At 43.5% G+C, this 12,842-nt stretch overlaps 1 protein-coding gene across 2 annotated transcripts in view; it reads left to right on the top strand.

Moving 5' to 3' along the window:
• The first annotated feature begins 4,621 nt into the window (after window positions 1-4,621).
• MORN4 (MORN repeat containing 4) overlaps window positions 4,622-12,842 on the top strand; it is a 12,271-nt gene continuing 4,050 nt past the window's right edge. The window contains exons 1-2 of one of the 2 annotated variants that reach the window (XM_022569147.3): window positions 4,622-4,751; window positions 12,682-12,774. In XM_022569147.3, the coding sequence (XP_022424855.1) occupies window positions 12,708-12,774 (67 nt within the window). In that variant the 5' untranslated portion in view covers window positions 4,622-4,751; window positions 12,682-12,707. The other variant, XM_089897982.1, reaches the window with a different exon arrangement.

The following is a 12,842-nucleotide window of genomic DNA, read 5'->3' as shown; positions in this document are numbered from 1 at the left end:
GCCCCGCCCCTACCTTCCCTGTTTACTTGGCGACGAGTAGACACGACCCCTCGCGGGCGAACGGTAGCCAATCAGAAACGACGCCTACGCAATAGCGTCCTCAGCACTTTTCGCTGATCACTTTCTGTGAAGACTGCGCATGCTCCAGGAGCCAGCCCCGGGTCAGACACTCCTTCTGCTCTTACCAGCCCAGCCCCGCCCTTAGATTCCGATTGCTGGCCCTTGTTTGGAAGTTTACAATAAAGCAGCCAAGCTCCTCAGTCACACATTCTAGTGATGTATATATGTCATTCCTAATCTCCCAATTCTAATCTCCTAATCTCCCACCCTCTCCTTCTCCCCCTGTGTCCTCATGTCCATTCTCTACGTCTGCGTCTCTGTTCCTGCCCTGCAAATAGGTTTATCTGCACCATTTTTCTAGATTCCACGTATACGCGTTAATATATGATATTTGTTTTTCTCTTTCTGGCTTACGAAAGCACGGAGTCAAACTCTGGACCGCCAGAGAGGTCCTACATCATTGATCCTACAGGACTATATATTTGGTCAATCATTTCAAGTCAGCTAATCATCATTAATTTTATCAGAGGCTCAGTCACACATTTGGTAATGTGAGAAACAATCCTGTAAAACAGGCAGAATACAAGTAATATAGCTAGTAACATTAATAAAGTCATAAGTATTTATGCTAAGAACTTCTCTTATGTGCAGGCTAGTATCTCCTCAGGTCGTCTAATCAGTCTGTTCTTCACTAATCGCTATCTTTAAGGGAAATGATACATTGGAATTGTACATAAAGTTCACCAAATATGTCTGTACACACAAGGACTGAGAAAGGAATGTTATTTTCTAAGGAGTCATATGGTTGGCGCCAGAAGAAAAATTGATCTTGTATTTCTGCTATTGGGGAGGTCTGGTTAATGCATAATCCTGATGCACAATGCACACAAGAGAGGAAGAAAGCCCAAACTGGCAGAGAAAATCTTTAAGTTTTTCTTGCCTTGCCTTAAAATGTGAATGTTTATTTCATCATTGGGAAAAGAGTGAATCAAAGAGTTTGAACTCCAGTGCCACACTTATTATTTTGTATGTTACTTAACTTTCTAAGCCTCAGTGTCTTCCTCTATAAAATGAGAATAATCATCCCTTCCTCAACTGGTTAAATAAGAATCAAGATAACGTACATAACAACTTAGCATAAGGCTTCCCTGGTGGCGCAGTGGTTAGGAGTCCGCCTGCCGATGCAGGGGACACGGGTTCGTGCCCCGGTCTGGGAAGATCCCACATGCCGCGGAGTGGCTGGGCCTGTGGGCCATGGCCGCTGAGCCTGCGCGTCCGGAGCCTGTGCTCCGCAACGGGAGAGGCCACAACAGTGAGAGGCCCGCGTATAGAAAAAAAAAACAAAAAAAACTTAGCATAGTGTTTAGTACATAAAAAGCACTCAACGAATGGTAGCTTTTCATCACTGCTCAGGTTATTGGGGTTTTTGAAATATTTATTTATTTATTTATGGCTGCGTTGGGTCTTAGTTGCGGCATGCAGGATCCTTCGCTGGGGCGTGTGGCCTTCTCTCTAGTTGTGGCACGCCGGCTCCAGAGCGCATGGGCTTTGTAGTTGCAACATTCAGGCTTGGTTGCCCCTCAGCATGTGGGATCTTAGTTCCCGACCAGGGATCGAACCCGAGTCCCCTGCATTGGAAGGCTGATTCTTAACCACTGGACCTGAGGTTATTGTTGATGTTGTTTTTGTTTTTATGTTTAAAGTAACCAACAGACTAGAGGCATGGGTTTTCTCAAAAGATGACCAGACCCCTAGTAACCAATATTTTAAAATCATTCTTTCTTGAATCTAATTATTGCCACAACTAAGTAGAAGTACTGAACTGAAAGAATTGTTTAATTGTACGTACGGTGTTAAAAAACAAAATTCAACTGGATAAATTTTAAAGATCTTACAGGCTTTATTCAATGATTCATGAATTGGGCAGCATCCCACGTAGCAGATAGAAAGGAGCTCTGAGGAGCTGTACAACGTGAAAGACCTTTATAGGCAGTGGGCCAAGGAAGTTATAGCTGAAAGCAGATTGGTTGTGGCAACGTTCACCTTCCTTTCGGGCCGGGATGCAGGGGTCTATCAGAAAGATTACCTCACTAGTGCTGACCAGGTGAGTCCAGATTGCCTCATTTAAGATTCCATGTCTGGGAGAGGCTGAAACTGTAATTAAGTAAAGTATTAAGTTTGGGTTTAGTGACATAGGGCTTAGCATAGGTGACTCCCTTTGGGGCCTGTTGTCTTGTTTTTAACAATGAGAATATCTTAAACTTTTTTTTGTCAAATAAACCATTCTAGGCAAAGGTCCATACAGATGGTTCAATTTCCCCTTTCAGTTACAAGACATGTTATTTCCTTTTCCTAACAAGACATCAAATAATTAACTAATACTTGCCTCTTATGTCCCAGAGGCCATAGCCACAGAGATGACCTCTTAGTATGATTCATCTCATTTAGCCCTTAAGCTTCAAATTATGGTCAAGGAAAGCTCCAAGATTCAGAGTTCTCCCTTGAATTCTGAGTTTTCTCTATGGAAAACCCTCAGAAATTATTTCTGTATTTACTTCTTAGAACTTGATTCTCCTTTTACTGAAAAGTGTCAATACATTCTCTATTGCCTTTTAAGAGCTAGCACCTACCAAATGCTAGGCATGTGGCAAATATTGTTTTTTGTCCACTACACAGATTAAGCCACGTAACCGGCATTACAGCCCCTATGATGTTGGAAACTGAGTAAAGTAACTTGCTTGTGGTCATGCAGCTGGTAAGTGGCAGAACTGGATCAAAATCCAGGCAGACTAGCTCCATGCTTTTAACACTATATTGCTTCTTATTAATTAGTTCTGTGAAATGTGTCTCATGTTTACCCCTTTCTTTCCATCCTCACTGATACCGCATTAGTTTTGAGACTCTCAGGATGTCTTAGCTACATTATTGCAATAGCTTCTGAGTTTCTCTGCTTCCAATCTCTCTCTGATCATCTCTGGGTATCACTGCCAGATTAATTTTCTTAAAACACTGGTTTTATTGTGTCACTGCTCTGATCAAGAAACTACATTTTTTTTATTATGGCAAAATATATGTAATATTTATCATTTTAACCATTCATAAGTGTCCAATTCAGTGACGTTAAATAGATTCACAATGTTGTGTAACCATCACCACTATCTATACCCAAGGCTTTTTCATCATCCCAACAAAAACTCTGTACCTGTTAAACAGGAACATCCTCTTCCCCTGGCTCTTGGTAACCTCTAGTCTACTTTCTGTGTGTACAAATTTGCAGATTCAAGAAACTACATTTTGCAAACCGTATCTTCTACTTTTTCAGGTCTATCCATAATTTGACCACAATCTATTTAACCTTATTTCTTCATATTTTCTAAATACACATTCTCCAATCTGATATCTGTTTTCTTGACACTCCGCTCCTCAACTATTGTAATTATATCCATGGTTAACACCACACAGTTCAGCATGTTGAACCAGTGAGTTAGAGCTGGATTGAATCTTATAGATTTGCTAGTGCAATCTCATTTCACAGGCTAGAGAGCTTACCAACTTGCTTGAAGTCACACACAGTTGGTGGCAGAGATGGGATTTGAAAACAGAATCCAAATCTTTTAGAACTACAGTTTATTGAGCACTTACAATGTCAGACACAGTAGTGAGCATTTTACATTGTACTTTCATACAAGTCTTGGGGAGACTTTATCATCATTACTATTATCATCCTTTCTACAGATTAGGAAATCCAAATTCAGAGAAGCAATTTGCTTACTCTCTTCATTCGCCTGCCTTCTCTTAATAATTAAGTATATAATAATTAAATATAGACTTGGATTTTTCCATGTACATGAACTTTTTCTTCTCCACATCGAGGCCGTAAATCCTATGAGAGCATTGTTCATGTCTATTCTAGCCTGGCAGAACCTAGCATCATGCTGTATTCACATTGTTCGGTAAATAAACATATGGATAAACCGGTTGGTGTGCATGGTATTTGGGAGGATTTGTTCCAATCTTGGCACTATATTTTAAATACAAAGGATATGAGTCAAGACAACGGCAACACAAATCCGTATAATGAATGCAAAAGTGCCCTGGTATCATCACAATGCTGGCACAGGGCTGATACTCATGAAACTGCAGCTGCCCCATCCTGCGCTTCACAATTTACAAAGCCGCACTTCAAAAGTCAGTTTTGGGTTCTGTCCTTTAGCTCCGCGTCGGTGCCATTGACAACTGTGGAGATCGGAGCAGGATCGGAGCCGCTTGTGTAGGTGGTGACTGTTGCTTCTGACGCAGTTTTGGCTTTTGTTTGGTTTGGAGTTGACATTTCAGCTAGGCTACCTCTTGGTAGGCGAGATCTGAGTTCTCTGGGTGGCTGAGGTGGCACCGTGGGTCAGCCCCACCCCTCTTTCTGGTATTTGGCCCAGGGTTCTCGCCACACTCAGCCCCGCACAAAGATGGCGTAGAGCCCAGGCTGGGCCAATGGGGAGTGGCGTTGCTCCCGGTTGCCTAGGTAACAGCCAATGGGCTGCGGAAATTGTGCCCAGTGCGGCTGCCCGGGATGGCGGCGTCAAGTGCGGCAGGCACTGGAGGTGGTGGCCGAGAGGCAGGTGGCAGGGGCGAGCCCGGCGGAGCGGAGGTCCGCCCCGCGTCAGGGCGAGACGGTCATCCCGGAAGGCCGAGCCCAGGTTGGCTGGCAGCGCGGGTGGGAGGGGGCCGGGAGAGTGTGGTCTGGGAGGAAGGGACTGAGGAGCCCAGCCCGAAATGACAGGGGCTGCGGGAGCGCGGCTCCATCCCGAGGGTTGCTGCCCCGGAGGTCCCAAACCCAGGCCTCCCGTCTCTACCGCGGGGTCCGAGGCCCGAGCCCATGGCCTCCGGGATAGAGATCGGGGTACGTGGGCGCTGTGTGCAGAGGAGATCGCAGACCAGTGTGAGCTAAAGACCCCTCCCGCCCTGGAGAGCGGACCCGGGGTGAGGGAAGTAGCGGTGCTGGAAAGCCAGAACCGGGTTGGAGAAGGAATGGGGAGATCGACGAGTAAGTGTTGCCTTGTTGCGGTCTAGGGCTTTGTTTGCTCTGGGTCCGCCTCTGTCACACTCTGGTGGAGAGACGTCCCTCACACACATCCTTGGGAAGTAGGATGCTTAAATTAGTTGATGGTGGCATCCCTACTGTCTAGCATCTCCAAACTGCTTAGGTACCACCGGGAGTCACTCGGTTGTATTAGAACCCAGCCCAGGAATTTTACTTTCTCATGAAATAGAATAGTATCCTGGCAGTCCGCATCACCCCAAGGCGGCTGGGGTTTTTCTGTTTGTTTTGTTTTGTTTTGAGCTTCTTTCTGGTGTCAGGATTTTCTTCCCACTTTCTTCAGTCTAGCTGTCCCACAGTCTTCCTAAATAAGACCTTTATCTAGTAGCGGTACATTTGTTTACTTTTCCAGTGGAAGGAAGAATTACAGTGAAAGAGACTTACAGACTTAAAACAAAGACAGTTATTTTAAGCTCACTTAAAATACTTTGAAAAGAACATTTGACTTTTTGTTCTAGGTCCATTACAAGCCTGATTTTTGTTCATCAAAGCCTTCATTTTCTTCTCTTTAGGATTCTAAATGCCTAAGAGCTGCTTTCTTTATAACTGAAAGAATTTCAAGACTGTCATACCCTGGGGAGGGTGGCTTTAGGGGGACAATGTGAAGCTATATGTAGATAGTTAAGGTGGATGCCTCCAAAAAATATTCTTAAACTGAAAATCTATTCTCTTTTATGTTAGTTTTTTTTTTTTATTAATCCTCTGGATTTGGACACAGGTTATGTGGATGCATAAATATTTTTTAACCAGTTTGATTTCTGAAATTAAAAAAAAAACAAATGGAATGGAAACAAAAGTTCTCATTCCTGTCTTCGAGTTCTGTTTGGAAATGTCTGGGGTGGGAGAAAATAAAGATAGCAAGGATATAGTCTATTGTGCAGACTAATAGTGTGTTGGTTTATAGGCACAAAATAGTCATTTTCTTTTAGATAAATGTTTGGATTGATCCTTTGCAACCCATCTATCAAGAGAGAGAAAGGGCAGGCATCTGTTAAGAAGCACGAATCATCTTGGCTTTGTAACTAGATTCCACATGTAAATCTGAAGCCTAAACTCCTAGGCCATCTGTTCTCTTTAAAAAGATTTTTTGAGGGCTTCCCTAGTGGTGCAGTGGTTGAGAGTCCACCTGCCAATGCAGGGGACGCGGGTTCGTGGCCCGGTCCGGGAGGATCCCACATGCCGCAGAGCGGCTGGGCCCGTGAGCCATGGCCGCTGAGCCTGCGCATCTGGAGCCTGTGCTTCCCAGCGGGAGAGGCCACAACGGTGAGAGGCCCGCGTACCGCAAAAAAGAAAAAAGATTTTTTGAATAGCTGATACAAATACCGATTTGCATTCCTTATTTTTTTTAATATACATTTATTTATTTTTGGCTGCGTTGGGTCTTTCTTGCTGTGCGTGGCCTTTCTTTTTTCTAGCTGCGGGCAGGCTTCTCATTGCAGTGACTTCTCTTGTTGCAGAGTATGGGCTTAGTTGCTCTGTGGCGTATGGGATCTTCCTGGGCCAGAGCTCGAACCTGTGTCTCCTGCATTGGCAGGCAGATTCTTAACCACTGTACCACCTGGGAAGTCCCTGCATTCCTTTAAAGTACTGGTTTTTTTAGTCTGCATCAGCACTGGCTATACTTTATTAAACTAGATTTGTCTCAAGGACCATGGTTACCGATAGAGTTCTTTTTGGGGTCAGTGGCTATACAGCTATTAACTAGCATGGCTAACTACAGAAGTCATAAATGAAAACCCTGATTCTGCCTCAGGCAGTGACAATATCAATTATTTGGACACACGTAGAAGTTTCAAGTCAAGTGTGTTCAACCATGGCCTGAGACACATGGAGTGTACATGTGTTTCCTTTAATTAGCACTTCTAATTGTATTCTTGGGAATGGACGTCGTTTTGACAGGCAGCTATTGAAGTTTGCTATATCTCCCTAGAACAAAAAGGAATGGGAATTTGTAGTATGTGCTTTTGAAAACAAATGGGAGAGGATGGTGGCAGGGATAGGTTGAGGGATGATGTTCCCATTACAATTGCTGTGTAACCAGTTACCCCAAACTTAGCTGCTTAAAACAACCATAGGATGCTCACAGATTCTGTGAGTCAGGAATTGGGAGATAATCTCTCTCTCTCCTCCATGATACATCAGCTGGGATGTGGGCTCAGTGGCTGGGCACTGGAATCCCTGAAGGCTCCTTCACTCACTCCTGGTGCCTGGGCTAGGATGATTCAGAGATGAGGACTGCCAACTGGAAGCACCAGCACATGTGACTTTTTATGTGGCTCGGCCTCCACTGAGCATGGTAGCCTCAGGATAATCAGACTACTTACGTGGTGGCTTAGGTCTCCAAGCTCAAGTTTACCAGTTAGCAAGATGGAAATTGCATTACCTTGTATGATCTAACCTCAGAACACACCATCGCTTCCATCACGTTCTATTGGTTGAAGCAATCACAAACCTTGCCAGATTCATAAATGAGGAGTTAGCCACTACTTTTTGATGGGGCAGTGGCAAGGTCAAATTGTAGAAGAATGTATAAGACGGGAGATATGATTGAGAATATCTTTGGAAAATTCAGTCCACTCTGTTTGGTAATGAGAAGCTAATCTTTGAAGTTTCATTGGCTTCTTTGAAATATTTAGGATATATTGCCCAAGAGCTAACAGCATACCAAAAGAGTGGCTAGGTTTACAGTTGGAGGGGCTGGGTAGTGCTCGGTCCCTAGATAATCCTCAAACTGGAGAAGAACCGTTCCCTTTCTTTCAAGTTCCTTCTACTGGTGGGATGCCACTGTTTGGAAGTTTCACATAGCCTTGAGAAAAAGTAAACGCACAAGGGGCTGAACCCCTGTGTAGTCAGTCTGGCTCCTCAAATTGCACTGAAATAACTCCTTCCAAAACTTCGAGTGGGGCTTCCCTAGTGACGCAGTGGTTGAGAGTCTACCTGCCGATGCAGGAGACGCAGGTTCGTGCCCCGGTCCAGGAGGATCCCACATGCCGTGGAGCGGCTGGGCCCGTGAGCCATGGCCGCTGAGCCTGCACATCCGGAGCCTGTGCTCCGCAACGGGAGAGGCCACAACAGTGAGAGGCCCGCGTACCGCAAAAAAAAAAAAACTTCGAGTGAAGATAAGTTAGTCAGCTGCTGCTGAGCATTGAAAGGAAATGTCCTTGTCTTATCATCTTCCTGTAGAAATAATGATTTTGCATTTATGTGTCAGAACGGTTGTTTCGTTCTAAGATTTAGTAGAAGATGTAACCATTCATATTCTGACTTGTTTTGAAGGAATGAAATAGCTCAGATTTGTGCCATAAGCTGACTTTTAGTTCTCTGATGTAATTAGTTCTCAGAAGAGCTGATGGTGACCTCTAGCTGTCAACATGCCTTTCTGGACTGGAAAGCGTTTTCCTCTGTACTTTCGATGGAAAACTGCTTCTCTTCCTCTCATTAATGTTGTATTTGCGATGGAGTCATGTTGACCTCTACCCCAGGCATACTCTGATGCTGGGCTGATGATAAGAGGCTCGTGAGCCTGAAATTAGATGCTGACCTTGTGGAACATTGATGGGACAGAGATGGCACACCAGGTGCCAGCCACTGAGAAAATAGCCCCCCAGAGGTACTGAGGGGCATTAAGACAAGAAAATGATCCTGATCTTGGGATATCTTCTACAATGAACATGGACCCTGAACATGGAGCTCCTGAGTAACTAGAAAAGTGAGAAAATCCCTGTGGTACCAATGGGAGTGACTCCAAACATCACCAAAAGAGCTTCCACAAAGCTGGCCTTCATTATGGGGGTAGAAATGAATGTCTCTCCATGTTTGGGTGAGAGCACAGGGCTTCTGCTCTGTTCAGGCCAGACTGTCTTCACATCAGACCATTTCTGAGCTTTCAGCATCTGCATCAAAATCATTAGGACATAGGCCAAAATTAGAATGTCCCATAGGGCGCTTACAAAGAACAGATGAGCGGCTATAATTTACTTTTCCCCTACTCAGTACTTACCTCATTAGTCAAAATTGCTGATATTTTTTCAAAACGTCATTTGAATTTGTAAGGAAACACAAAAGATCCTGGATAGCCAAAGCAACCTTGAGAAAGACCAACAAAGCTGGAAGTATCACACTCCCTGATTTCAAACTCTACTACAAAGTTACAGAAATCAAAATAGGATGGTACTGGCACAGAAACAGGCACATAGATCAATGAAATAGAATAGACAGCCCAGAAATGAACCCACACTTATATGGGCAATTAGTCTACCACAGAGGAGGCAAGAATATACCATAAGGAAAACACACTCTTCAATAAACGGTGTTGGGAAAACTGGACAGCTACATGCAGAAGAATCAAATTGGACTACTTTCTCACACCATATACAAACAAACAAACAAACCCTCAAAATGGAGTAAAGATTTAAATGTAAGTCATGACACCATAAAACTCCTAGAAGAAAACGTAGGCAGTATGCTCTTTGACATCAGTCTTAGCAATATTTTTATGGATACGTCTCCTCAGGTAAGGGAAACAAAAGCAAAAATAAACAAATGGGACTTAGTCAAACTAAAAAGCTTTTGCACAGTGGAGGAAACTATCAACAAAATGAAAAGGCCACCTCGTAAATGGAAGAAGATATTTGCAAACAATGTATTTGATAAGGGGTTAATATCCAAAATATACAAAGTACTCATAAAACTCAACATCAAAAAATCACACAGCCTGATTTAAAAATGGGCAGAGGTCCTGAATAGACATTTTTCCAAAGAAGACATACAGATGGCCAAGAGGCACATGAAAAGATGTTCAACATCACTAACCATCAGGGAAATGCAAATCAAAACCTCAATGAGATATCACCTCACACCTGTCAGAATGGCTGTTATCAAAAAGACAACAGGGGCTTCCCTGGTGGCGCAGTGGTTGAGAGTCCTCCTGCCGATGCAGGGGACACGGGTTCGTGCCCCGGTCCGGGAATCTCCCACATGCCGCGGAGCGGCTAGGCCCGTGAGCCATGGCTGCGCGTCCGGAGCCTGTGCTCCGCAACGGGAGAGGCCACAGCAGTGAGAGGCCCGCGTACTGCAAAAAAAAAAAAAAAAAAGACAACAAATTACAGGTGTTGGGGAGGATGTGGAGAAAAGGGAACCCTCGTGCACTGTTGGCGGGGATGTAAATTGGTGCAGCCACTGTGGAAAACAGTATGGTGGTTCCTCAAAAAATTAAAAACAGAACTACCATATGAGTGGAAGTGGAGCACTTCCACTCCTGGGTATTTATCTGAAGAAAATGAAAACAGTTCTTAGAAAAGATACATGCACCCCTATATTCATTGCAGCATTGTTTACAGTAGCCAAAATATGGAAGCAATCTAAGTGTCCATCAATAAATGAATGGGTAAAGAAGATATGGTATGTGTGTATATATTCCATATATATATATATATATACGCACACACACACAATGGATATATATATATGAATACTACTCAGCCATGAAAAAGAAAAAGAATGAAATCTTGCCATTTGTGACAATATGGGTGGACATAGAGGGTATTATGCTAAATGAAATAAATCAGAGAAAGACAAATGCCATATGATTTCACTTATACGTGGACTCTAAAAAACAAAGAAAAATGAATAAACTTAACAAAATAAACAGAGTCATAGATACAGAGAACAAACAGGTGTTTGCCAGAGGGGAGGGGGTGGAGAGATCAGAGAAATAAGTGAGGGAGATTAGGAGGTACAAACTTCCAGTTACCAAAAAAAAAAAGGAAAGAAAGAGAAATAAGGATTGCATTTTAAAAAATATATCAAATGATTCTATTTGTCTCTTTATATTTATTGATGATTTGGGTATCTTAACTCCCTTCTTATAGAATATCCTTGAGTATAAATATTCTTTTACCACTCATATGAAGCTATACCTAGCCAGTCTCCAAATGTTACCAGGTTTTTTTGTTTATCCTGTGATATATCTGTGATAATCATTCCTGCTCCCATTACCCTGTTATCTCCCTAGTTCAGGCTTTATGATCTCATACCTGGTATATCAGTTAGCTTTTGCTAGGTGTGTTATTACACACCATCCCCAAAACATAGTGCCTACAACAACCATTTCTTTAGTCCGTGATTCTGTGGGTCAGTAATTTGGGGCTGGGCTCAGGAGGGCAGCTCTTCTAGTCTTGCCTGAGCTCACCCACGCATCTGTGGTCAGCTGGGACAGCTGCTCCACGTGGCCTCTCACCATCTGGCAGACTAGCCTGGGCTCATTCACGTGGAGGCAGAACAGTTCCAAGTGCAATAAGAGAGCAAGCCCAACAAACAAATGCTTTTCAAACCTCTGCTACGTCACCTTTGCTAATGTTCCATTAGCGAAAGCAAGTCAGATAACCCACCCAGATCCAACAGGCAGAGGAATAAATAAGCTGCCTCTTAATGGAGGATCTGCCATGTCTGCAAGGGCATGGATGGAGGGAGAACACTTTGTGCCCATTTTTACAATTGACTAAATGATCACATCTCCTGCCTTGCAGCTTTTCTGGCTGTAGGCGTTTGCTGTTCCAGTCCATCCTGCTTCCTTCTGCCACATTCATTTTCCTTAGACTCTGCTTTCATATTTCGTATTATAACCCCCAGAGGTTTCTTCCTTTCCATACCTTATCGGCTATCAACCCTTCTGCCTAGCTTTCAAAGGTCTCCTTAAGCTGGCCTGACCCTAAAAGCAGAGCACATGGTACAAGGGAAAAAGAACTAGCAGCAGTCAGGGGAGGCATGGGCATGAGTTCCATCATCATCATTGTTCACTAACTAGTTTTTAACCTCTTGGGGCTTCTGTTTGCTCCAAATGTTTCTCCCTGCAAAATGAGGGAGTTTGGATTAAATCTGAGAGGTTCTTTTCAGATTTAAGATTTAGGCTGGGTGTACGTAGATGAATTTGTTTCCTGTTACTCCCTAAATAAACCTTCAACTCGAATAAGACCCGGCTTCTTAATTCCCACCGCACATGTCATGTTTATATTGCTCTTTGTGCTTTCATTCCCCGCGTTTTCTCAGTCTGGCATTGCCCTTTGCGTTCTTCACTGCTTGTTTTCAATTCTGCCCATCCCTTGTCTTTGTAATCTCTGCCATCCAGTTTGGCACTTAATTATATTATCTCTCCTATTCAGTGTTTCAGTTGTTAGTCTTATCAGCTAGATTATAAACTCAACGAGGAACGAGACTATATTTTATACATTGACTAAGCACATAGTAGGTATCAAGCAAATATTTACAGATTAATCCTAAATTTCCATCCCAGGTCTTAGAAAATTGGAACCGGCTGAAGACTTTTAAGACAAGTAGGAGGATAAGACTGCTTGGGCAGAGGTGGCGATGACGGTGGTGGTGGTTGGAGAGGGGGGATTTTTGTTAAATGTACTCAAGGTAGTTTATACTTACCAGGCTGGTAGCCCTTAGAAGGTATCTATAAAATTGCTTTACAGGCCTTTCCTCCAGCCATCCTATGACACTGGTTCTCCTCTGCTTATTTCTTGCAGTTTTCATCCTTCTGTAAGCTGTCACCATGACCCTGACAAAAGGTTCCTTCACCTACTCCAGTGGGGAGGAATATCGTGGCGAGTGGAAGGAGGGTGAGAAGATCCGTGGGTAACATCCAGTGATGTACACTTCATTTGGCTGAAGGACGAATACATCAGGA

This window comes from Delphinapterus leucas, chromosome 16 (genome assembly GCF_059928025.1).
Source record: "Delphinapterus leucas isolate spDelLeu-1000000601 "Yukka" chromosome 16, BTC_Dleu_Yukka2, whole genome shotgun sequence".
Classification (NCBI taxonomy): Eukaryota; Metazoa; Chordata; class Mammalia; order Artiodactyla; family Monodontidae; genus Delphinapterus; species Delphinapterus leucas.
The sequence above is the reverse complement of the archived record's forward strand: the minus strand, read 5'-3'. Positions and strand labels throughout refer to the sequence as shown.